Source organism: Lynx rufus, unplaced genomic scaffold, assembly GCF_022079265.1.
Source record: "Lynx rufus isolate CCGP_SWC_20201006 ecotype Redwood Valley unplaced genomic scaffold, mLynRuf1.p SCAF_40, whole genome shotgun sequence".
Classification (NCBI taxonomy): Eukaryota; Metazoa; Chordata; class Mammalia; order Carnivora; family Felidae; genus Lynx; species Lynx rufus.
In genome coordinates this window covers 230569-255526 of record NW_025814857.1, presented here as the reverse complement: position 1 = coordinate 255526, position 24958 = coordinate 230569, and the positions used below count along the sequence as shown (strand labels likewise).

At 43.0% G+C, this 24958-nt stretch overlaps 2 protein-coding genes across 2 annotated transcripts in view; one reads left to right on the top strand and one right to left on the bottom strand.

Annotated features, from left to right (window-relative positions):
- Positions 1 to 18594: 18594 nt before the first annotated feature.
- Positions 18595 to 22993, bottom strand: CETN2 (centrin 2). The gene is made up of 5 exons (XM_047097740.1): positions 22895 to 22993; positions 21764 to 21922; positions 21101 to 21229; positions 19620 to 19757; positions 18595 to 19173 (listed from the first exon to the last, which is right to left on the bottom strand). Exons 1-5 carry the CDS (start codon positions 22991 to 22993, stop codon positions 19084 to 19086), a joined length of 615 nt encoding a protein of 204 aa, XP_046953696.1. The 3' UTR covers positions 18595 to 19083.
- Positions 22994 to 23224: 231 nt separating this feature from the next.
- NSDHL (NAD(P) dependent steroid dehydrogenase-like) overlaps positions 23225 to 24958 on the top strand; it is a 29602-nt gene continuing 27868 nt past the window's right edge. The window contains exon 1 of the mRNA XM_047097755.1: positions 23225 to 23305. The gene's annotated coding sequence lies outside the window, so the exon portion shown is untranslated. The remainder of the gene's footprint in view (positions 23306 to 24958) is intronic.

The following is a 24958-nucleotide window of genomic DNA, read 5'->3' as shown; positions in this document are numbered from 1 at the left end:
TTCCCACTCTCTTTCTCTGTCTCTCTCTAAATAAATAAACTTAAAAAAAAAACAATAAACCAAACGTGTGGAAACATACACACACAAGAAAAGACAATTTCTCCCTCTCTAATCTTTCTTTGCATCCCTATTTAAAATCAATTGTTTGGGGCACCTGGGTGGTTCAGTAAGTTAAGCGTCCAGCTCCAGCTCAGGTCATGATCTTACAGTTTGTGGGTTCGAACCCCGTGTTGGGCTCTGTGCTGACAGCTCAGAGCCTAGAGCCTGCTTCATATTCTGTGTCTCCCTCTCTCTCTGCCCCTCCCCAGCTTGTGCTCTCTCTCTCTCTCTCTCTCTCAAAAATAAATAAATAAACATTTTTAAAAACAATTTAAAAATAAAATCAATTGTCTGTATATGTGGATATGTTTGAGTCTATTTCTGCACTCTCTATTCTGTTCCATTGATATATTTCTGTCAGTATGCCAATATCATACTGTACTGATTATTCCCACTTTATAATATGCCTTAAAATCAATTAGTGTAACCCCTCCATCTTTGTTCCCCTATGTACAGTTCTTTTAGTTATGTAGGTCCTATCCAGTGTCCATATGAGTGTTAGAATCTAACTGCCAATTTCTACTAAAAAGTTTTCTGGATTTTAGTTGGGATTGCATTAAACCTATCAATAAACTTGGAAAGAATTGATATCTTAATAATACTAAGTCTTCAATCCCTTGAACAAGATATCTATTTCCATATATTTAGGTTTTAATTAATTTATCTCTGCAATATTTTATAGTATTCAGTGTACAAACCTCTACATATATTTTTGAGATTTATTTCTAAATATCCTATATTTTCTAAAAATATTTTAAATTGCACTGTTGTTTATTTCAATTTCCAAATATTCATTGCTATAATATACAAAATACAATTGATCTTTCATATCGATCTTGTATGCTGCAATTTTGCTAAACCCAATTATTAGCTCTAAAAGCATTTTTTTTTAGATTGATAGAATTTTATGCTGTCTTGTGGTCTTTAAATAAAGACAGTTTTACTCTTCTCTTTCAATCAGGAGGTCTTTTTCCCCCTTGTACTAGACAGAACTTCAAGTACAGTGTTAACCCCCTCCTCACCCCCACACTGTGATATCATCAGTTTTAGGCTTTAGTTTTCTACATGAAAACATCCTGCACAACATCCATATGGAAATATTTCCTTTATAGCCCCTACACTGTTAAAACCCAAGACTGGATACTACACCTACTGAGATGAACATGATCGCCAGATTTGAAACAAGACTTAATTTGAAACAAGATATTCAGTGGAACAAGCTTATTCACTGAGGTCTTGACAGCCAAAATCAGTTGTTTTGGACTGAGCAAATTAGGAGAGTGGGACATGGACACTGAGAAAATGAGATGGTTAGAAAAATTCCCTGGTGTAGCCAAAAAGTGGATGGTTTTCATGGTGCATAAGAGCAGTTTGAAAGTGGGAAGTGGGATGATTCACATCTCCACAAAGACTTAAATACATCCACAATGCTTTGGAGTAATTTTAGGTAAACCATACAAACACTAGGTAATGATGGGTGGGAGAGAACACAGTGAACCACTGAATAGGGTGACCAGGGGGAAAAGTATTTCCTTCTCCCTGCCATGTGGCTCACCAGGATTAAACATGGGAAGATGATAAGGGGGTGGAAGGTCAGTTGGAAGGACCCTTTAGGGGTGCTAAAAATACTTGCTTTCTCCAACCAGAATATTTAGGCTCTCCATCATCCCTCCCTCAGCCAGGGGTCAGGGTGATGCATTGTGAGATGTGTAAGCTGCATCTGGGCTTCCCCAGCATCTCCTCTCCCACTATGGGAATGTCAAGAGGGTGTTTGTGATAGCTAAGCTGCTCTAAGGGCTACCATTGACTGGGGGAGTGCCTTGCTGACCAATCAAAGCTGAAAGGTGTAGCCCCTCATTGTCTGGGGGAAGGGTATATACATATAAGGAGTTCAAGAAATCTGGAGTAGACCACTGGGAAGTGGTGACATGGCAAAGGTGACCAGGAAACCTCAAACTCCTAGCACATTTATGGAACAACCTACTCCAGGCACCAAAGGGATGAAGAAGAGGAAGATGCCTTGTCAACCCATGTCCAGATGCAGTGTTAAGGTAAGGTGAGCACACCCAAGCTCTTCCTCCTCTTCTCCATTAACACCCTCAACAAGACTACTCTCCTGTCTTTGTGTGGCACACATCCCCTCCTCACAAGAAGAGTGCACCCCTTCTCCTGAAGCTGCTATTTTCATCCACCCCTCACCCTGTTCCCCCAAACCAGTGCCTTTCTATGCTCATCCTATTGTCCTTCCAGGTGGCAAAGACAACCATGGGGGTAAAAAGATTCCTTTAAAGGAGTTTTAGGGGAAAAAATCCTCTCCAAAAATTCCCACCCCTTCCATAAAATCTAAGAAACCTAGAGTATCAACACTACTAGGCCACTATCATAGGCTGAATAAAAATGAGCCATACCAGGACCAAGAGAGCATGGAGAATCCACTACTTCAAGTGACAACCTGAGCAGCCAGTAACTTTGGAATGATGACTGAGGCCTCAGAACTATCTACAAAGTCTCTGGGATCTGGCTTCTGAGAAATGATGAACTGTATAGACATCAAAATTTACACCAATAGGGTACACCAACAGTAATGACTAAAATAAAATCAAAGTGTTGTGAGAAGATGTGTGTCTCTGCAAGTTTTTGATGGTGGGGAGGGGGGACGGGAAGAAGCAGGTATATGAGAAGGGAGGAAGGTGGGTTCTGCAGGGTTGGGGTCAGACTTTTAGGTCCAGTTAGCCAGACATTGGGTACAAGGACTGGATAAAGACTGAGTACTGAGGTTAAATCTCCTTAAGTTCCTATTTCTGTGATAAATGCCCAATAGCACAATTTCTGAAAAGTAAATTTCACCTTCACTTTTTTTTGCTTTTTATTTTATTTTTATTTTTTAATTTTAATTTTATTTTTTTAATTTACATCCAAATTAGTTAGCATATAGTGCAACAATGATTTCAGGAGTAGATTCCTTAATGCCCCTTACCCATTTAGCCCATCCCCCCTCCCACAACCCCTCCAGTAACCCTCTGTTTGTTCTCCATATTTAAGTCTCTTATGTTTTGTCCCACTCTCTGTTTTTATATTATTTTTGTTTCCCTTCCCTAGTGTTCATCTGTTCAAATAATCCAGTGAAAAAATGGGCAAAAGACATGAATAGACACTTCTCCAAAGAAGACATCCAGATGGCCAACTGACACATGAAAAAATGCTCAACATCACTCATCATCAGGCAAATACAAATCAAAACCACCATGAGATACCACCTCACACCTGTCAGAATGGCGAACATTAACAACTCAGGCAACAAGATGTCAGCGAGGATGCGGAGAAAGAGGATCTCTTTTGCACTGCTGGTGGGAATGCAAACTGGTGCAGCCACTCTGGAAAACAGTATGGAGGTTCCTCAAAAAAGCTAAAAATAGAACTACCCTATGATCCAGCAATTGCACTACTAAGCATTTATCCACAGGATACAAGTGTGCTGTTTTGAAGGGACACATGCACCCCAATGTTTATAGCAGCACTATCAACAATAGCCAAAATATGGGAAGAGCCCAAATGTCCATCGATGGATGAATGGAGAAAGAAGATGTGGTATATATATTCAATGGAGTATTACTCGGCAATCAAGAAGAATGAAATCTTGCCATTTGCAACTACGTGGATGGAACTGGAGGGTATTATGCCCTAAGTGAAATTAGTCAGTCAGAGAAAAACAAATATCATATGACTTCACTCATATGAGGACTTTAAGAGACAAAACAGATGAACATAAGGGAAGGGGAACAAAAATAATATAAAAACAGGGAGGGGAACAAAGCATAAGAGACTCATAAATATGGAGAACAAACTGAGGGTTACTGGAGGGATTTGGGGAGGGGAGATGGGCTAAATGGGTAAGGGGCACTAAGGAATCTACTCCTGAAATCATTGTTGCACTATATGCTAACTAATTTGGATGCAAATTTAAAAAATTAAGTTAAATTAAAAAAATAAGCTAAATAAAAAAAGGAGAGACCATCCACTTGTCAGCCTTGAGGATGTTTTGCCCTTGGTGACCTGTTTGCCCCCCTTTGCACAGATAATGAAATTCAGAGGAACCAGCCCTGCCTCCCTTGGCAGCAAAACATCAGCTGCCCTTCCCCCTTTTCTGCTGACACCAGATATATTCAGCTGTGGAAGCAGAGATGCTCACTGCGCTCTCGGTAGCTATGGAAATCCCAGGGTTTCCCTAGCAACAGCTCTGGTTCTGCCTTGTTGCTAGGGAACGCTGGGATTTCCCAGGTTGCCCCTTGAGCAAGACTTCTCTAGCCCGAGGGCAGAGGTGTGAGCACAGCTGTGGGTCTATTCCTAGGGAATAGATGATCCCTTTTGATTCTGATCATTTTAGGTCATCCTGGCCCATAGCCAAGTGAAAGGGGGATGCACACCGGGTGAGAGGTCTTGAGAGGGGGATCAGGAGGGAGTGCTGTACAATAAGCAAACTAATTAGAAAATTCCAAATGAGCTCAATAGATACCAGGAGGTGGAAGATGGTGGGCTTTGGGAAGCGTTTTAGTCTTCAAGTCAAACATTTGGCTGTCTACAAAGCACGTTCCCTAAGAGTATCATGCAGCACACACCTGTTTGGTTTCAAGAGAAAGCCCAAGGTTAGAACTAATGCCAGCCTCCCTCATGGGTGTGTAACCTAGGCAGTCCCACAGAGCCCCTGCTTAAAAGGGCTCTGAATGGTTGGTATAATGCTCTGTTGTCACCTTGAAATTCAATTTTTGAACAAGAAGCCTTGGATTTTTATTTTGTGTTGGGATCCACAAATTATGTATCCAGTCATAATTATAACCCTCATTTTACAAAGGAGAAAACTGATAGGGAGCAGATATAATTAGCCCAAGTTCATGTGTCAGAAAGCACATCTTACTGGTGACTGTATCTGCCCTTAGCTGCTTTCAGACACCAGCAGCTGGAGGGGCTTAACCCAAACAGGTTTTCAGCATGGGGAGGCTTTCCTGGGATTGCAATGGCAGGAAGATAAGAATGACCAGAGTCACGGTCCTCTCAGTTGTTCTGGGGGTTGAACAGAGAACTGGAGAAAGTACAGTTTCAGGGAGCTCCAGTCTAGTACAGGAGACTGCCAGCATTAAGGAGATATAATTGGAATAAGGTCAGGGGCAGTGGCAAGTCTGTTGGCAGGGGTGGGTGGGTGGCAGGGTTGTAGCAGTCACTGGTTCTGCTCATGTCTTAGAAAGCCCTGAAGAGTATGTCTGCTTCCTACTGCCTGGGATTCTTTAGAAAGTGGACTTTTCCCATCTCTTTGTCCCATAGGCACTAATTCTATGGCAATGGGAAAATAACCATGCAAAATTATATACATATTTAGTGAGATTCCTGCATGCCAGACTCTGGGATAATATCTGTTCTCAGCTGAATTGTGTCCTCCCAAAATTCACATGCTGAAGTCTCAACAACAGTACCTCAGAATGTAACTATATTTATTTTTTAAGGTTTATTTTAGAGAGAGAAAGAGAGAGAGGCAGAGAGAGAGGGAGACACAGAATCCGAAGCAGGCTCTAGGCTCTGAGCTGTCAGCACAGAGTCCGATATGGGGCTGGAACCCATGAACTGTGAGATCATGACTTGAGTGGAAGTTGTCAGATACTTAACCACCTGAGCTACCCAGGAGTGCCAGAATGTGACTATATTTAGATACAGGGTCTTTAAGGAGGTAATTAAAGTTAAATGAGGTCCTATGGGTGGTCCCTAATCCAATCTGATTGGTGTCCTTATAAGAAGAGATTAAGACACAGACACACAAAAGAAAGATTCTGTGAGGGCACAGGGAGAAGAGGACCATCTATGAGCCAAGGAGAAAGGTCTGGAAGGAACCAACTCTGCTGACACTTGGATCTCAGATTTCCAGCCTCCAAAAACTGGGAGACAATATGTTTCTGTTGTTTAAGCCCTCAGTCTGTGGTACCTGGTTATGGCAGCCCAAGCAGACTAATACAGTATCCTTCAGTTCCACTCCTGTGAAACAAGGACTATGACTATCTCACAGAGAAGGGACCCAAAACTCAGAGGTTAAATATCTTGCTCAGCATCACCCAGGCTACCAGGCTGTCATGCCAGGACTTGGACTCAGCTAAGTTTGCCCCCCAAGCCTGTGTTTACAACTCAGCAGGCCTAGATGAACTGCACCCCAGCTCATCCAATTATGAACATCTGGAGCACTTCCCAGGGCATGTCTGTCCCTCTACTGTCCTGTGGACTCAAGGACTTCTGGCACAGTTCTCCTGCCCTATTGCCCATGACTAGCATATTTCTGCTTAGCATTCCAGTGTCTCAAAGCTTCCCGGTGGTTGGCACCCATGCCCCAGGCTGAGATGATCACCCAGTCTGGTTCCTTTCACAGAAAGACTCTGAGGCTATGTAGACATTGGTCCTGAAGACCAAACAATAAATAGAGTGGATATGCAAGGTCTTTGATAGGTGTTACAAAGTAAAGTGGCAGCTGCATGAAGTCCTTAAGCCCTTCAGTACTAGGGGGACACCTTTCTTTAGTGTTAAAATGGCTGCATCAGGAAATCCCATATTCTGCTGCCTTCACATGGGGGAGCAATTAAGTTCTCTCTTTGAATTTCTCCCCTCATCCCCAAGACAAAACTGTGTTACTCCCCGGAAAGCAAAAGCAACTGCAGGTAGTTAAAGAGATTTTTCTTCTTTTTTTCTTTTTAAAAAAATTTTCTAGGGGTACCTGGGTGGCTCAGTTGGTTGAGCGTCCAATTCTTGATTTCAGGTCAGGTCATGAGGTCATCATGATCATGGTATTGAGCCCCACAACAGGCTCCATGCTGAGCATGGAACCTGCTTAAGATTCTCTCTCTCTCTCTCTCTCTCTCTCTCTCTCTCTTTCTCTCTCTCCATTTTGCCCCTCTCCACTGCTTGTGCTGTCTCTCTCTCTAAAGTACAAAAAAAATTGTAGGTTACTAGTGTTTTATCAAGGTATAATATACATCTAATAAACTGCCCAGATTGTTAGTGCAAAAGTTCAATGAGAAATTTGACAAGGATACACTTCCATGTAATCATCACCAAGTTCAAAATGGTAGTTGTGGTTTTATTTTTACATATTTTTTAAATTTTTTAAATGTTTTATTTATTTTTGAGACAGAGAGAGACAGAGTACGAGCAGGGGAGGGGCAGAGAGAGACACACACACAGAAGCAGGCTCCAGGCTCTAAGCTGTCAGCACAGAGCCTGACATGAGGCTCGAACTCGTGAACCATGAGATCATGACCTGAACTGAAGTTGGACGCTCAACGAACTGAGCCACCCAGGTGTCCCGGGTAGTTGTGGTTTTAAATATAAATCCCCACCTCTCTGCTACAAAGTCTCCATACATAGTATGTCAACTCTGGCCATGGTAGATATTGGGCCCCAAGGATGCAGAGTTGAAGCACAAGGTCAGTGGAGTGGATGATCTTGCTAATCTAGCAGGACCAGAGCTATGATGGAGAGGACATGGGCTGGGGGAGCACAGAGAGGAGTATAGATCCAGCCTGGGGCCAGTCACAAAAAACTCCCCTAAAGCATGTGACAGGTAAGCTGGATCTTGTAGGCTAAAAGTGAATCTGCTGGGGGTAGAGGAGAAATTAGAGGACATTGTAGACAAAAGGATGTGTGAAGCCTTAGGGGTATCAAACAGCTTAGGAGAAACAGTTCAGACCAAATGGGATGGCTCAGAAGGTGCCACTGGCATCAGGAACAAGATATGATTATAGAGAAATGAAACTGAGCTTCTTGTCTGACTTAGAAACTGTTTCTGAGGCCAGAACAGTCAGTGCCTGTCTAATGTTCATGTCAGGTTTTATTGCTTGTGGTCAAAGGCTGTTGCACAATATACAGGGCAAGGAGCAGGGACTGCGTGATTCTCTTAGCAACATCCAGAATAAATTTGAGCCTCTGTCTGAAAAGTGACTGCAGAGCAAGTTACATAAACGGAATTATCTAATGGATCACAGCACAAATTGATCAAGGCATCTCAAATCAGCTTAGCACTGGTATTTAAAGCAGTCAGTATTAAAGAGATGCTTAAAGTTAGAAAACCTAAATGTATGTTTCATGTCATTGTCCCAACATGTCATTTTCTTCCTCTTCACACATTTGTTTTATTTTGTTGCCAGAATGTATATTTTCAAGCTGCCATAAGTCCTTTCTTGAAAGAAGAAAGGTATACACATAGATGACCATATACATAGGTGCATCAGAGACAGTCTGTCATTTCACACCTTTCCTGACATAAACCAAATCGCCATATACACTGAAATTTGATTCAAGACCATTTCTTCTGTTCCAATAATCATTTATTTGTTCCTCACCCTACACCACACTGTATTTACTGTGGTTCCTTCCCTTTAAACATTCAAACATTCTCAAGTTTCTCCCATTAAAAATCAAAACAAAGCAAAGCAATTCTCCCCATGCCACTTCTGCATGACCACTAGCTACTATTCCTCTCTTACCCTTTTATAGTAGTCTACTTTCTCACCCACATTCCACTCCTAAGCCACCACAGTCTGATTTCCACAGACATTGCTCTAAGATCTGTCTCTTCTCACAGTTTTCCCTTGCTTCTGTGACATTCTTGCCGTCACCTTCCTTATTTTCAGTGTCTTTGCTTTCCCTCACCTTCTCTTCCCATTTCTTAAACACTGAAGCTCCTGGGACTTTGGTTTTGGGCAGCTTTCCCTTAGCACACACAATACACAGTTGCCCAGGAGTGCTCCCCACATTTATATTATTTATGACATTGGTGATGCTACATGTTCATCAAACACCATTACCTTTTCCTCTTTTATTTGTACCTAGACCACATTTCCCAGAATCCTTTGTGATTCAGTGTACTTATGTGACTGAGTTCTGACCAATGGGTATAGGAAAAAGAGATGTATGACATTTGCAGGTCTGGCCACTCAAGCCTCACACATGGTGCTCCAAGATCTCTCTCTTCACTCATCTGCCAGCCAGATGCAAAGAAGCCAGGGGAGGCCTTGGAGTGCCTAGGGCCTCTGCAGCTACTGGTCAGAAGGAAGCTGGGTCCCTAATTGCCTGCATAGAGTAGAGCCCAACCCCCACTCCACCCACCCCCACTGATTTTGAACTACAACATGAGTGAAAAATAATAGTTTATTGAGTCGGCTCACTGAGACACGAGATTCTTTGATATGGCAGTTAGCCTGCCCCAACGAATACACTATCTCTATGCTAATGATAACCAAATATGTGAATTCCAGGCTTCTAATTCTCTTTGTACACAAAATAATTGAACAATGGTGCCCAAAATGATAGGACAAAAAATGTTTTTAATTTTTTTTACATGTTTATTTATTTTTGAGTGAGAGAGACAGAGCGTGAGCAAGTGAGGGGCAGAGAGAGAGGGAGACACAGAATCGGAAGCAGGTTCCAGGCTCTGACCTGTCCGCACAGAGCCCAACATGACATGGAGCTCGAACCCACAAGCCTTGAGATCATTACCTGAGCCAAAGTTGGACACTTAGCCGACTGAGCCACCCAGGCACCCTGAAAATGTTTTTTAAAGTAGATTATTAGCAAGTCACAGATATTCATTCATTCATTCAATGCATATTTACTGAGTGCCTACTGTGCACCAAACACTGTGCGAGGCTCTAAGGTTGTAATGATGAGCAAAGATAAATTTAGTCCCCACTCTCATGGAGTTTAGCATGAAGTGGCTGACAACGAATTCCCACATCTCCTTATTATATTCCAACTGTCAGAAACTTGCTCAGCACCTGCTGCTTCAAACACATCATCCCTATAACTGAGGCCACCCCTCTGTAGTCCCTAGAAGCCACTCTTCTCTCCTTTGTGAAAGGAGATCCCTTGTGTATCTAAATAGTGCAACACTTGTTTTTTGTTTGTTTCTTTCTTTGTTTAAGAATTCTTCAGGTTTTTTTTTTTACTGTGGTAAAATATATATACCATAATACTTATTATTTTAACCATTCATAAGTGTACAACTTAGTGACATTAAATATATTCACACTGTTGTATAGCCATTACCACTATCTACACTCAAAACTTTTTATCATCCCCAGAAAAACTCTGTACTTATTAAATAACAGCTTCTCCTTCCCTCTTCTCCCAGCCCCTGGTAACCTCTTCTTCACTTTCTGTCTCTATATATTGGCCTATCCTAGGTATATCATGTAAATGGAACTGTATAATATTTGTCCTTCTGTGTCTTGCCTTTTTTCACTAAGCATAATATTTTCAGGATCCTTCCACACTATAGTATATATAAAAATTTAATTATTTTTATAGCTAAATAATATTCCATTGGGTATGTATACCACATTGTGTTTATCAATTCATCTGTGGATGGACACTTGAGTTTCCACCTTTTGACCATAGTGAATAATGTTGTTATGAACATGGATGTGCAAATATCTTTTCAAGTCCCTAACTTCAATTCTTTTGGTAACATATTTAAGAGTGAAAATGCTGGGAGGCGCCTGGGTGGCTCAGTCGGTTAAGGTTTTCATGGGGCACACAATCCAGAAATCATAATGAAAAAACTGATCATTTAAATGCACTTACATTTAAAAAAAATTTTTTTAAAGCGGGGTACCTGATTGACTCAGTTCGTTAAGCGTCGGACTTTGGCTCAGGTCATGATCTCACGGTTCATGGGTTTGAGCCCCATGTCGGGCTCTGTGCTGACAGCTCAGAGCCTGGAGCCTGCTTAGGATTCTGTCTCTGTCTCTCTCTGCCTCTCCCCTGCTCATGCGCTCTCTCTCTCTCTCTCTCTCTCTCTTTCTCTCAAATATAAATAAACAGTGAAAAAAATTAAAGAGTGAAATTGTTGGGTCATATGGTAGTTTAATGTTTAACCTGAGAAACCACCAAACTGTTTGGCAAAGTGGCTGCACTATTTTACATTTCCACTAACAATGTATCAGGGTTCCCATGTCTCTACATCCTCACCAGCACTTATTATTTTCTGGCTTTTTATTATACATCCTAATATGTGTGAAGTGTTATTTAATAACATTTTAAAAATATAAGTCATACTGCGATACAATCTTGTTTTAAGAAATTCAAACCCAGAACAGAATAAGAGGAAGAAATCCATTTCCCATAGCCCACGAAGCACCTTCCTCTCTCCAGAGGAAACCACTATTAAAAGTTTGGTATGCATCTTTCCAGACCTCATTCTCTGCATTTATATTTTACATAGGTATGAATGTAAGATTATACATAATGTATACACATAAACTATGTCAGTAATATCATTTTCCATCCTTCTTTCCATTCATTCCCTTTTTCTTTCTGTTAAAGAAATTCCACCTGTGAAATCTGGCCCTATAGCTTATCCCACTGATTATAATGTGGTCTTTGATTTCCAGCAGAACTTTGGTGTCTATCTCATGCAGAAAAATCATGATGTCATTGTCACTGTAATAAGCCTGTTCTGGGGATGACCATTTCCTATCACATATACCAACAGCTCTTTATGCCCCTTTCTCCCTCTGAAGTTACCTTTCTTTTGTCTGGAAGGAAAAAAAGAATTAGATTTTCTCCTTTTTAAAGAAAACAATTGTCTAAGAGTTCCAAGTGGGAAACAGACAGTGTTTGATGGGAGATTGCCCTCTGCTGGCTGTATTAGAGTTCTCCAGCGAAACGGAACCAACAGATTATACATATACATATACATATAATTAATTATATTATATCTATCTATCATCTATCTATCTAGACAGAAACAGAGAGACACAGAGAGAGATGGATGGATGGATGGGTGGATGCATGCGTAGATTATAAGGAATTGCCTCACATGATTATGGAGACTGACAACTGTCAAGATCATCAGGATAAATCAGCAAACTGAAGACCCAAGAGAGCCAATGGTGTAAGTTTCTGAGTGTGAAGGTCTAAGAACTAGCAGAACCAATGGTGCAATTCCAGTCTGAAGGCTGGCAGGCTTAAGATCCAAGAAGAGCTGATATCTCAGTTTGAGTCAGAAGGCAGGGAAAAAGCCAATGCCCCAGTTCAACGGAGGAATTCTTTCTCTGTTACTAAGAGAAGGGTCAGCCTTTTTATTAAATTCATGCCTTATACTGATTGGATGAGGCCCACTCACATTAGGAAGGGCAATCTGCTTTTCTCAGCCTATAGATTTAAATGTTAATCTCATCCAAAAACACCATCAGAGAAACACTCAAAATAATGTTTGACACCCCATAGCCCAGTCAAGTTTTTACATAAACTTGATCACTGCAATAGCCAAGTGAATGTCTTTGGAGACCTAACCCCATAGCAGGAAGCTGTAATGCATTTAAGTAATTGCCCTGATGGGTGTTGTAGGCAATCAGAATTCTAAGTGAGAAATTAAGATAGAAATCGTGTAAGCCAAACCAGAGAGAAAGAGATAAACCATCCAGCTTCCACTTAAAAGTATTTAAACTCCTTGAAATAAGAATCAAATTGTTTTACAGAGTGATAGAGTAGAAAGAGCATGAGCTTTAGAGTCAAACTCTAAGCTTCAGTCTTGGCTTTCATGCTTAACCTTCCTGAGCCTTAGTTGCTTTATATGTAAAATGGGGTAATAAATATCACTGTGCAACACTGATAATACAAAGATCAAGTCCTTTCTAAACCATAAAGAGTTTGGGAAATCCTAGGTCTGGGAGTTATAAGCCACTTTCCCTAGAATGATCTATTAAACCTGACCAGCAAGAGAGAACTGACTGTGGCTGAGAAAATAACCAGAACTTGAGAGAAAATAATAATGACATTTTGAAGTTCATAATAATAATAATAATAAACCCGATTGGGTAGACATTAGCTATAAGCTTAGACTAGAGGACCTGAGGAGGCAAACTCTGGGAGGAAACAGGCGGGAAGCGAAATAGCACAGAGTATAATCTGTGATCCCACTGCTAGAGACTCTAGAAAGGAATGTGGCTCCTGAAAGATGGTAATTCTAAAAAGGAGAAATCTGCCTCTAACGCTTCACATTCCATAGCAAAACTTGCCCCAGAAGTTTCTCAATCTCAAATAATCCAAATTAAAAAAAAATGTCTAAGTCAGCCATGTAGCTATGCAGGGAGACCTTTAAATGAGCTCATACTGTGAAAAGATACATACTCTCATAGGCAATTCTCAACACAGCTGCCAGCATGAGACTCCAGTGTAAGGCATGTTACTTTCCTGCTCAGATCCCAGTGCTGACCACCACCCCCATCACCCACAGAACATAACCCTTACTTTGGGGATTTACAAGGCTTTAACTTACCCAACTGCTGCCTCCTTCTGCAACTTGCCATTTTTCACTTTGGTGTGAGTGAGGAACAGTTCACTGCTGCCTCAGGGACTTTGCACCCGGTGTTTCCTCTGCCTGGGTACTCTTTCCCCAGATATCCACATGGCTTCAGGTCTTTTCTAGAATGTCATCTCTACAAGGAGGTCCTGTCTACCCTGTCTAAAATAGCACCCCTTCAATCCTTCACTAGATTGTAAATCCCATGGGGCTCCTGGGTGGCTCAGTCAGTTAGGCGTCCGACTTCGGCTTGGGTCATGATCTCATGATTTGTGGGTTTGAGCCCCGCATCCGGCTCTGTGCTGTCAGTTCAGAGCCTGCAGTTTGCTTCGGATTCTGTGTCTCCCTTGCTCTCTGCCCCTCCCCCACTCTTGCTCTGTCTTCTCTGTCTCTCAGAAAATGAATAAATATTAAAAAAATAAAAAAATTAAATAGACTGTAAATCCCATGAAGCTAGCAACTGTGTGTTTCTTTTTCACTTCAGAGCCTGGGTCAAGGCCTGAGTGCTCATTAAGTATTTGCTGAATGAATGAATGAATGAATGCAAAAGAAAGGAGAGAACAGTTCTAATAATAGATATTAAAAAAAAGCAATGATGTGGATCCCAAAGAAAAAAAAAATTCAGGGAGGCTAAAGCTGAAAATGGATTGAAGATTTCAAAAACTGCTGAAGACAGATAGGTAAACAGCCTTTTAGTCAGTGCAAGTAAGAAAAAAAGCAACTTTCTGAAAGAAAATAAATCCTCTTTTGTTGGCATATTCCTTGAAGAAGATTGATTTTTCAAGCTAAAAAAGACTGGAGGGAAGGGAGGGAAGATCGCAGGAAGTCCAGGTGAGTGATGAGGTTGCTGGATCCAAGGAGTGATTAGTTGCCAGGAAGTCTAAACAGGGGCAGATACAGCATTGTAGAGATCGCAGGTCCCACAGTGACAAGGAAGAAAGGACATTATAGCAATCCAAATTTGGGTTGAGGTGGTAGTTTCAGAAATGAAAAAGAAAGGGGTGCATCACAATGACTACTACAGGGAAATGTTGGTGACATAATAGACTTTTGGGGCAAAGAGGAGAAAGGAAATGAAAATCACAAGCCTCTAAATGGTAGCTAGCAACCAGAATCAAAAGGAGAAAGGCAGTGGTTACTAGGAGGCTTAGAAGAGATGACTGGCAGTCAGCAGGGAAAAGCTAGAAAAGACAAGTTCTGGTCGTAATATTTTAGAAATGGGCTTGGAGCTTCTGTGAGAGTCTTAGGGGCCACTGATGGAGATTTGGGTCACTAAATATGTCTGATATGTCACAGCATGGCACACTAGAATGAGGTCACTGCTTCACAGCTGTGATCAATGCAGAGTGATTACTTTTGCTACAGCTGAAGATGTGCAGTAGTCCAGTGGCTTCTAGAATACAGCCACTAGAATACAGTGGCTTCTAGAATACAGGGGGCACCTGGGTGGCTCAGTCGGTTGAGCATCCGACTTCGCCTCAGGTCATGATCTCAAGGCTTGTGAGTTCAAGCCCCACATCAGGCTCTGTGCTGACAGCTTAGAGCCTGGAGCCTGCTTCGGATTCTGTGTCTTCCTCTTTCTCTGCCCCTCCCCCGCTAATGTGCGCGCGCGCGCGCGCGCGCGCGCGCGCTCTCTCTCTCTCTCTCAAAAATAAATAAACATTCAAAAAATTTAAAAAAATTTTTAATTAGAATATAGGATGTTGAGCAGGGCAGGTTCTGAGACATGGAGTGGACGAGGGAGCCACTTGCTACAAGACACTTATCACAATGGCCATGGAGGGCTCAGAAACACATAGCACCTAGACTGTGGGCGAACTTGGCTTCGTGAGGGAGCATCATCAGGGAGCAAGCAGTTCTAGTCAAAGCAATATATCAATGCATAGTGGGATGGCTGTGGAGATGTGACAGAGTTGTAATTGTTGGTAAAGTGCTGCTTTGAGTGTATTACTCCCTTCGAGTGTGCTGCCAAAACTCAGTATTTGAAAGTGTGACCAAAACAAGCATTTAAAATCTAATAGGAGGTGAACAGACCCCAGAAGATGCCCCCAGGCAGCCAATGTACATTTCTGCCCTTTGATGTCCCATCAACATCCTGGATCCAGCAGCTCTTCCATGTCTGAAAGACGGGGACTGAGCTACCTCCTTTCTTTAAACAACTTTCTGAGATAGATTTTACTTATATCAAGCCTGAGTATGGCTATTGATTAAGACAGCTGTTCCTAGCAGTTGTAATGCTTTGGAGCAAAGAAAACACTATTCCACTGGAAAGTTCCTTCAAGGAAATCCAGTATATTCCTCAGTTAGTACGGAGGCCCACAAGGCTCAACAGGAACTGGCTTTTTTTTTATCCCACCCATCTCCCCCCACCCCAAAGCCCCCATTCCCACCATCTCCCTGGATCTCTCTGCTGGATTCTCGTAGGAAGTGACCCCAGCTCCCTCTCTATCCTCACTCCTCCACCTCCCTCCACCTCTCTGCTCCAGCTCCATATGAAGATACTTCTGATCCCTCTTTATCTACATGCCTGCCATCTCCCTATGACTCTCTCTTGTCCATCTTACATCAACCAACTTCAGCTCCCTCTCCTTTCCGATACCTAGCTCAACATGAAATGCCCTCCCTTGCTCTCCATCCTACTCACCCCTACATTTTTCTACTACCCCCTAACATGAACTAACCTCTGCTCTCATTCCCCTCAGCTCCACATGAAGGAAACTCGCCCCCCACCTCCCCGTCCCAACTCTCATGAACAAATCTCTGTGCTATGTCAAATCCCACCCCACTCCTCTACAGCTCCCTGGTCCAGCTCCACATGAACTGACCTCTGCTCTCCCCATCACCCCCAAGCCCCTACATAGAAACTATGGGCTGGGCCATCTACATAGAAACTATGGGCTGGGCCATCTACATAGAAACTAATTCTTGCTCCCTTTCTCCCCCCTTTCCTCCTCCCCCTACCTGAATCACTCTTTCCTGCCCTCATAGACTGACTTTGGGCCCTCTACTTCCCAGCCACCTCTCCTCAGGATCTTTCTAATTCATCCCCAATTGAACTGACCTCTCCTACCTCTCCCACTCCACCCTACCCTACTCTCCATACATCTCCCTCGTTGGTTCCTGTTCCCTTTATCTCCCTTCCTATCTTCCTTCATTCCCCTCCAACTCTGTAGACCCTTCCTGTAAACTGTCCTATGCTGCCTCTCCCTCCCCATCTACCCTACACCCCCCAAGTCTTACCTAACTACTCTTCCTACATTTCCCTGATCCAGCTTCACAGAAACTAGCTTCTACTTCTCTATCCCCACCCTCTGCCATCTCCCCTACATCTCTTGGTTCAGCCCCACCTAAGCTGACTCTGCCCCCCCTCTGTCACCATCACTCTCCACCCACTCTACAACTCTGCATCACCTGCAGCTGCACTGACCTCTCCTACAATTTCTTCCCCATCCCATCCATTCCCTTCAACTACCTGGTCCAGCCCTATATAAACTGACTGCAGTCCTCCCTCCATCCACATTCCCCCACCCCCTTGTAGTCCTCTTTTCTGCCTTCGCATGAAGTGGTCCCAGCTGCCTCTCTGTCCTCATATTCCTGACCCTCATGTGACTCTCTGTTCCAGTCTCACACCCACTGATTCGTGCTGCTCCCTGTGTCCCCATCCCCTCCACAAACCTATTTTAAAATGGCTGGCAGGCACCAATATAGTGAGTACCTCGTGCTTGTTTTTATCCTTAAGGATAACATGTTACGTATCACTTTCCCTTCCCCCAAGATTCCTGACTATATTTCATTTATGAGAACATTAAGAAGGAGGAGATAAGAATGTTTCCAGGGTGACAGTTAACAGTAAAATGGGAAGTAGGACCCAGTCTTCCCGCTCCTTTCCATTATCGTATGTCTTTTATCAGATCACATGCCTCTTATTAGAAAACAGAAATATGACAAAGGTCAAATCCTCCCAGTAAATGCTGTCAACTCGACTTTGGAGGACAGTATACATTAAAAACTTCATGGATGCATATCTAACAAAGCTATGTGACAATCACACCAAGGAAATGACCTTGAGAACAAACAGTTCTGAAATGCCCTCTTGGCCCTTTGTGTGAGTCTGCATTGTGCCCTCAGAGACTCAGACTTAAGCACAACTCTTCTCCCCACTACACAGACAAGGAACCTGAGGCACTTGGAGAGGGAGCTTGTCCCAAATTACCCAGCCAGAAACTGGTGGAGCCCATGAGAGAACCCAGGTCTGAAGCTACTCTGGGTTCCCCCACCACATCCCCCAAGTGTTTCTCAGAGTTATGCCCCTGTAGACTTGTCTGGGAGTGGGTCACCAAGTTGTTCAGGATGCCAGTGTCCAGGGATGAGGCCCAGGGTCATGCCTCTTTACATGTTCTCCATGTAGGGTTACCACTTGAAATACAGGACACCCAAGCAAAGTTAAATTTCAGATCAACAGTGAATAAACAACACAAAGTCCAAATGGGACATACTTGTACTAAAAAAAAATTGTCTAAAATTAAAATTGACCTAGGTGTTCTCTTTATTAGCTGAGGCAACCCTATCCTGGGATTAGGATGCCCCCAGAAGTTTGAAACCCATTCTCTTCCCCTCCACGTGTGGGTGAATGAGCATTCTATCACTGTTGTTCATTTTCCATTTCCCCTCCGCCTTCCTTGTTCCCCACCCTCAGCCTGGGGCAAAGACTTTAACATTATCTGCCATGGCTTCTCTTATAGGTCATCCCATGTAGGGTGAAGAGGGGGCTAGACAAGGTCATTCAGCCCAATCTGACACAGAGATTCTGAGACACCATCCAGCAAATAAACTGCCAGAGGTTGGCTGAATTCAACCTACTGTCATAATAACTTGCCTTTCCCCAATTTGTCCAAGCACAAATTACCAATAAGACTCTCAGACTAACTGCGCCCAAACTATTTTTAAGGCATCATTTAGGCTTAGGTGAAATGGAAATTCTACTAGTTTTACACACTGATAGATTCCCAAAGAAACAAACAATTCAAGTCAGTAGTAAAGGATTAATTTTCTGTCCATCGGCTGGGAAGGAGTTGGGGATCTACCAGGCTGTCTTCAACACAGTGGTTTAGAAGATGAACTCATATTCAAGGTTAAAGAACTCACCCTTAGAGAACAAAAGCTCAAAATAAAAAAGGCTTTATTTTTAAGACAAAAAAACAGCACAAACACACATCCAAATGCAAGTGAATAACTTCACTGGGTTTTATAAAAGAGAAAGCTGCACTCAGGTGTCAATTATAACTGGAAACCTCAAAGAGAGGCCCCCTGCTTCTGGTGACGTGGGTACAACATGTGCTAGTCCAAGAAGTCATTCTGTGGTGTCATCAATGTGGAAATGCATGACAAGAGTGAGGCGATACAAGGCAGAACTGCAGGTGGGTGAAAGCTTTAAGACCCTTTTCTCCACTCTAATACGCTCTCATTTTGCTTTGGGGAACTAAAGTAACCAGCAGGTCACCTTACAAAGAACTTTAATGTCTAAGAACACTTTCAAATACCTAAAAAAGATTCAAGGTTGTTACTAAAGTCATACAGGGAGGTCAGTGGGGGAAAATAGTTTGTGTTCTCAAAACCCAGGTTTCACACAATATGAAAAGAAGACACTGATCTTAGTAAAGGCTGGTCTTTTTCATGATGCGCAGGAACTCTTGCTCATTGACTTCTCCATCTCCATCTCGATCAGCCTCATCGATCATCTCCTGTAGAACAATAAGGATTCAACTTAGATTCATTCATAAATGAATTAAAATGACTGAGCAATGGCTTTCATAAGGTTACATGAATAGACAGTTGTGGTCCACCCATTGCAAATGTGCTGCTTTTTAGAATAGCTTGGTTCCCAAAAAGTTATTTGAAAATCAAGCAATACTTTGTCATACATATCCAGAAGAGAGCCTGAAAATCATCCTGACTAGAGGGATTCTTAAAACCTAAAATAGGAGGTAAAATTTTACGTGTGCATTTTTCTGGGAGCAAGGCCCATAGGCTTGTCACACTATTAAAGGAGAAATTAAGTGGTCAAGAGAAGGACAAGAGAACATTAGTTTTCCTTCAAAGTGGGGCTCACATCAGAGAAAATGTTATTCAGAAAAGTCACACAGGGGCTCCAAGCAGGAGCTAAGCTCAAGTCCGATGCCTTACAAACCTGCAGCTCCTCATCAGTGAGGTTCTCACCCAACTCCTTGGCCACACGCTTTAGATTTTTGAATGATATCTTCCCAGTTTCATCATCATCGAAGAGCTTGAAAGCTTTCAGAATTTCTTCTTTGGTATCTTTCTCAGACTTAGCAAGTAAAACAAATAACACAGAAGCAGTTACTCATGCAGCAGCTCACCGGCACCTAACCCCTCTACGTGGTCTTGGTGATGGCTTTCATGACATAGGTCCTAGCTCACAGGAGATCAAACGTCATCCAGGGTAGAAGAGGACAAACTCAATGACATTATTATAAACAGGCTAAAAAGGAAATATAAAGGACTGACTTAAAATATTTTTTCTATACAAAGCAGAGAGAAACAGGAATAGAGGGTAGAGTTAAAGCTAGAGGAAATATAGTGCTTGAGCTGGCAGAAGAGGGGTCCTCTCGGTGGGGGAAGGGGGGTGCAGGGAGGAAAGAGAGGGCTATTTAACTTGTTATGAGATAACAGAGAGTTACTGGGATCCCAAGTACTCCAAAAGAGGAAGAGAGGAAAATCCCCCAACAGCTCAAACTCCAGAAATTCCTGAAAGGTAGCTAAAGATAAACAGAACCTCTCTAATAAGAGCAATTTCGGAACCCACCTTTAAGGTGGGACAGCTTTACTAGGTGGTTACAGAAGGTTAAGCTTCCTGATCACTTAAATTAGTACACAAAGAAAAATGCAGGTATCATTAGATGATTTCAAAGCCACAGAATTATTAGAGTAGGAACAGACCTATGACCTGAGACACACATGGAGTTACTTTTCTACATGCTACTAAAGCGAAGATAAGCCTCACAAAAGGGGAGCTGGAAGGCCAACGAATGAGCAATGGCCCAATGGGAACATCAACATACATCCTGGGTGGGATGACACTCAGGGGAGTGAGGTGGATTGGTCAGGTCTTTCTTGACCCCCTGGGCCCGTTAAAATGGTGACACCTGAGGGACTAGAGAATGGGTACATTCAACCTTGAAAATGCTAAAAGACCAAATTCCCAGAGCAGTGAAATGCTAGGCTGTTGGAAGTAACATGCCCTCAGGCTAAGGCTGCCCAGAATAACAAATGAGAGAGAAAAGAATTTTGACCTTTAAAGTATAGGCATTTCACCTTGTCAGGCACTGTAATATTGCTGGTGTTTACAGGTTTTACTGCTTGTGGTTATCATATTGACAAATCAGTTGAGAAAAATAATCACAAAAGAGTGACAGCAGTAGTACTTTTACGACTTTACAGAGGGTAAACCGACTTTTTGTGATTTGTGTGGCCTTGAAGAAAGCCAAGAAGAACCTAAGCATTCTAATTTTCAGTCATAAATACCATCCTTTATCAGTTGAACCCTCCAGTTTGTATTAACTTTTCTTCAGTGAAGACATTTTCATACCTAGATTCAAATTTGTTCACCATTATGGGTGGAAAATATGCTGATTATTCCAGCTAACTTACCATTTTCTGAGTCATCACAGTCAAAAAGTCACTAAAGTTCATTTTTCCTGTCCCTTCCTTATCAATTTCGCTTATCATTTTCTTGATCTCTTCTTTCTTGGGTTCAAAGCCCAGTGCTCTCATTGCCACCTACAATGAAAACAGGATCATCTCAATACGCACATCTAAACCGTTAACAGGAACAAAAATGACAGCATTGAGAGTATTAAGCCAGCATCTGACACAATTTCATTCAAATGATTGGGAGGGGCGCCTGGGTGGCTCAGTCTGACTTTGGCTCAGGTCATGATCGTAGTTCCTGAGTTTTGAGCCCTGCATTGGGCTCTTTGCTGACAGCTCAGAGCCTGGAGGCTGCTTCAGATTCTGTGTGTGTCTCTCTCTCTGCCCCTCCCCCACCCGCGCTCTGTTTCTCAAAAATAAATAAACATTAAAAAAACTTTTTTAATGATTGGGAAACACTAGAACATTATGCAGATTGATATTTGTGTTCCATTTTATTTAATAACACTTGAGGTAAAGAAAAGATAGGAAAACAGAACACAGTGCATCCTCCCCTGTTACTTCTTGCAGAGAGATGAGGAAAAAAGAGGTACAGTGGTGACAGGGAAACAAAAAGATGTAGAGGAAAGGCAAGGCTGGGGAGTTGGAATGTAAATGGCTTACCTTAAGTTCCTTAACATCTATGGTTCCAGTTCCATCAGCATCAAAGAGATCAAAAGCTTCCCGGATTTCCTGTTTCTGCTCTTCAGTAAGCTCAGGCTTAGGACTCATCCTTTTTCGCTGGGCAGATGTTGCCATGCTTGCCTTCTTAAAGTTAGAGGCCTTTAGACGTTTTACAAACACAGAAGCACAGTATTATGTAATATAATCTATATTTTACATAAAATAGTTACAGACAACAAATTATTTTAAAATTGTTTACACCAACCAATTCCGAAGCTTTGCTTAACAGAAGAGATAACAGGGTTTACTGGAAAGAACAGTGAATCCTTCCATGCACCTCTATCCCTCCCTCTTCTTTATTTACTACTGTTTCTAGAAGCAAGGAGACCCCTTGTTTGGTTGGACACCTCTGATTGAAAATCATCCTAAAAGAGATCTAGCCAAGGAGCTGACTGCATAAATGTACAGATAACCAGGTGACCTTGATTTTGGGGATCCTAATAATTATCTAGAAATGTCCTTACAACACCCACTCGCGGTACTCCGCTTCCCTCTATGCAGTCCGACTTTAGGTAAAGTAACCACGCTTCCAGATTTGGCCAAATATTACTAGGTTGCTAAAATGTATATTCTGCCAATATTAAACAATAAAACTCAATCCACTTGGCACATCTGTCCCTCCTGCAAGGAGCTCAAAACATGTCCCGAATATCCCTGCACTTAAATTTTAGGATGCATGTTACCAATCAAACATAATAAACCTCCTCCCCAGTTCTATGGGTAAACTTTGGTAGAGCGAGGCGGCCAGGTCAGGATCTGAGAAGTCAGGGCCTGCGGGTAACGTCAGTTTTCTTTGTCCAGGGGCGGTCACCGAGGGGGCCGGCAGGGGAAGATCAGGGGAGCCTAAGGGATGGGTGGGCGCAGCGCAGACTGTGGGTGAAGGGGAGCAGCAGCGAGTCACAGGCCCAGCTGGGCGGCAGGCGTCTCTACACTACGCTTCCGGGAAAGAACTCAGAGGAAGGAGGGGCACGCCAAAATCGAGAACGGCGCAGGAGAGCTGGCAGGGCCAGACGAAATCTTGGAAGGGCTCAGCCTCTGGGCGCGGGGCACCAAAGGACGGCCTGCACTCACCATTGCCGACCAACTCCGCCGCCCGTTGTTACGGCAACCGACGTATACACTGACTCGGCGCCTTTCCCACCTCCCCACGCGCGCGGCCCTGCTCCCCATTGGCGGCCCACTAGCCGCCGCCGCCCCCCATTGGCGCAGGGCTGTGGTGGGTGGGGCTAATCGGACAAAGGCCTGGCCCAGGGCCTGGGGGCTGTGCACTCACAGCTAAGACCTGGCCTCATTGGGCAGGATCACGTTATGAGCGCCGATTGGCTGAACTAGCGCTAAACTAAGCCAATCCCGTTGGCGGAGGAGTCTCGGCAGATCCTCTGCTCACGCGGGCGTGGAGAAACCGGTGCCCGCCGGCGGCTGCAGGTCTTTGAGTGCTAGCTTGGGGAGCGCTGAGGCTGGCCGGGGGATCACCTACGGACGGTAAGGGTTACGACCTCGCCCTGGGAGGCTGCCTTCTATCGGCTACAAGGCAGGAGGGCAAGGGGCTGGGTGAGGCGGTCTGGTCGGGAGGTTTCTGGTCTGGCCTAAGACAAAATTAGGGTCAGAAGGGCCAGAGAAGACCGTGACCTTGCGTGTTACAGCGGAGACTACACAAGGAGCAACTGAGACCCAGAGAAGTGAAGGGGAATGTTGCACAGGTTTGGACGGCTGGGACTTAGAAACCGTGTCCCGCTGAGGCTATTTCTTCGAGTGTCCATTCTATAGCACCGCCTCCCCCCCGCCCTGCCCGCAACTGATTTTAAGAGTGGATCACTTTGGTTCTCTCCTGGCTAAAAGCAGCCAAGGAGGTGAAGTGGGAGCCTGGTAACGGACTTTGAAGGAAGTGAAGGAGATATGAGCGAACATGAGGGGAGAGGTCGTCAAAATAGACTTTTTTGATAGTCACTCAGGCGGATAGGGGGGAGCATTCCAGGCCGAGACATTGCCATGAGCAAAGTCACGGAGGACTTTGAAGTGTGAGGGGTGCTTGGAGAGTGTGGTTTTAGATTTTCTTTTATTCAGTTTGTTTTTATCATGATAAGTGTAGTCTTTAATCCCCATCACCTATGTAACTCATCTCCCCACCTATTTCCCCTCTGGTAAGGATCAGTTTGTTCTCTATAGTTGAGAGTCTGTTTCTTGGTTTGCCTCTCGTTTTCGCTTTGCTCATTTGTTTTGTTTCTTAAATTCCACATATGAGTGAAATCATACAGTATTTGTCATTCTCTGACTGACTTATTTCACTTAGCATTATACTCTGTAGCTCCATCCATGTCATTGCAAATGACATTTCTTTTTTCTTAATGGCTGAGTAACATTCCATTGTATATTTATACCACATCTTCTTTCTCAGTTCATCCATCCATCAAAATATGGACTACTCCCATATCTTGGCTATTGTAAATAATGCTGCTATAAACATTGGTGTGCATGGATCCCTTTGAATTAGTATTTTTGTATCCTTTGGGTAATACCCATTAGTGCAATTACTGGATCATTTTTAATTTTTTGAGGAACCTCCGTAGTGTTTTCCAGAGGCGCTGCACCAGTTTACATTCCCACCAACAGTGCAAGAGGGTTCCTCTTTCTCTGCATCCTTGCCAACATATGTTGTTTCCTGAGTTGTTAATTTTAACCACTCTGGCTGGTGTGAGGTGGTATCTCAGTGTGGTTTTGATTTTTATTTCCCTGATGATGAGCGATGTTGAGCATCTTTTAATGTGTCTGTTGGCCATCTAGAGGTCTTCTTTGGAGAAATGTCTATTCATGTCTTCTGCCCATTTTTTAATTAGATTATTTGTTTTGGGGGTATTGAGTTGTATCAGTTCTTTATAAATTTGGATACTAAACCCTTTTCAGATATGTCATATGCAAATATATTCTCCCATTCAATAGGTTGCCTTTCAGTTTTATTGATTGTTTTCTTCGCTGGGCAGAAGCTTTTTATTTTGATGTAGTCCCAATAGTTTATTTTTGCTTTTATTTCCCTTGCTTCAAGACACACATCCAGAAAAAAAAGTTGCTACAGCCAACATCAGAGAGATTACTGCCTGTGCTCTCTTCAAGGATTTTTAGGGTTTCAGGTCTCACATC

What these genes read in the sequence shown, in the direction of transcription:
- CETN2 (XM_047097740.1), bottom strand. Translation starts at nt 22,993, where the DNA reads ATGGGGAGCAGGGCCGCGCGCGTGGGGAGGTGGGAAAGGCGCCGAGTC. An exon ending in GGCGGAGTTGGTCGGCAATG is followed by an intron (nt 21,923 to 22,894) that starts GTGAGTGCAGGC and finishes AAACGTCTAAAG; the next exon opens with GCCTCTAACTTTAAGAAGGC. An exon ending in TCACTGATGAGGAGCTGCAG is followed by an intron (nt 19,174 to 19,619) that starts GTTTGTAAGGCA and finishes ATTGTTCTACAG; the next exon opens with GAGATGATCGATGAGGCTGA.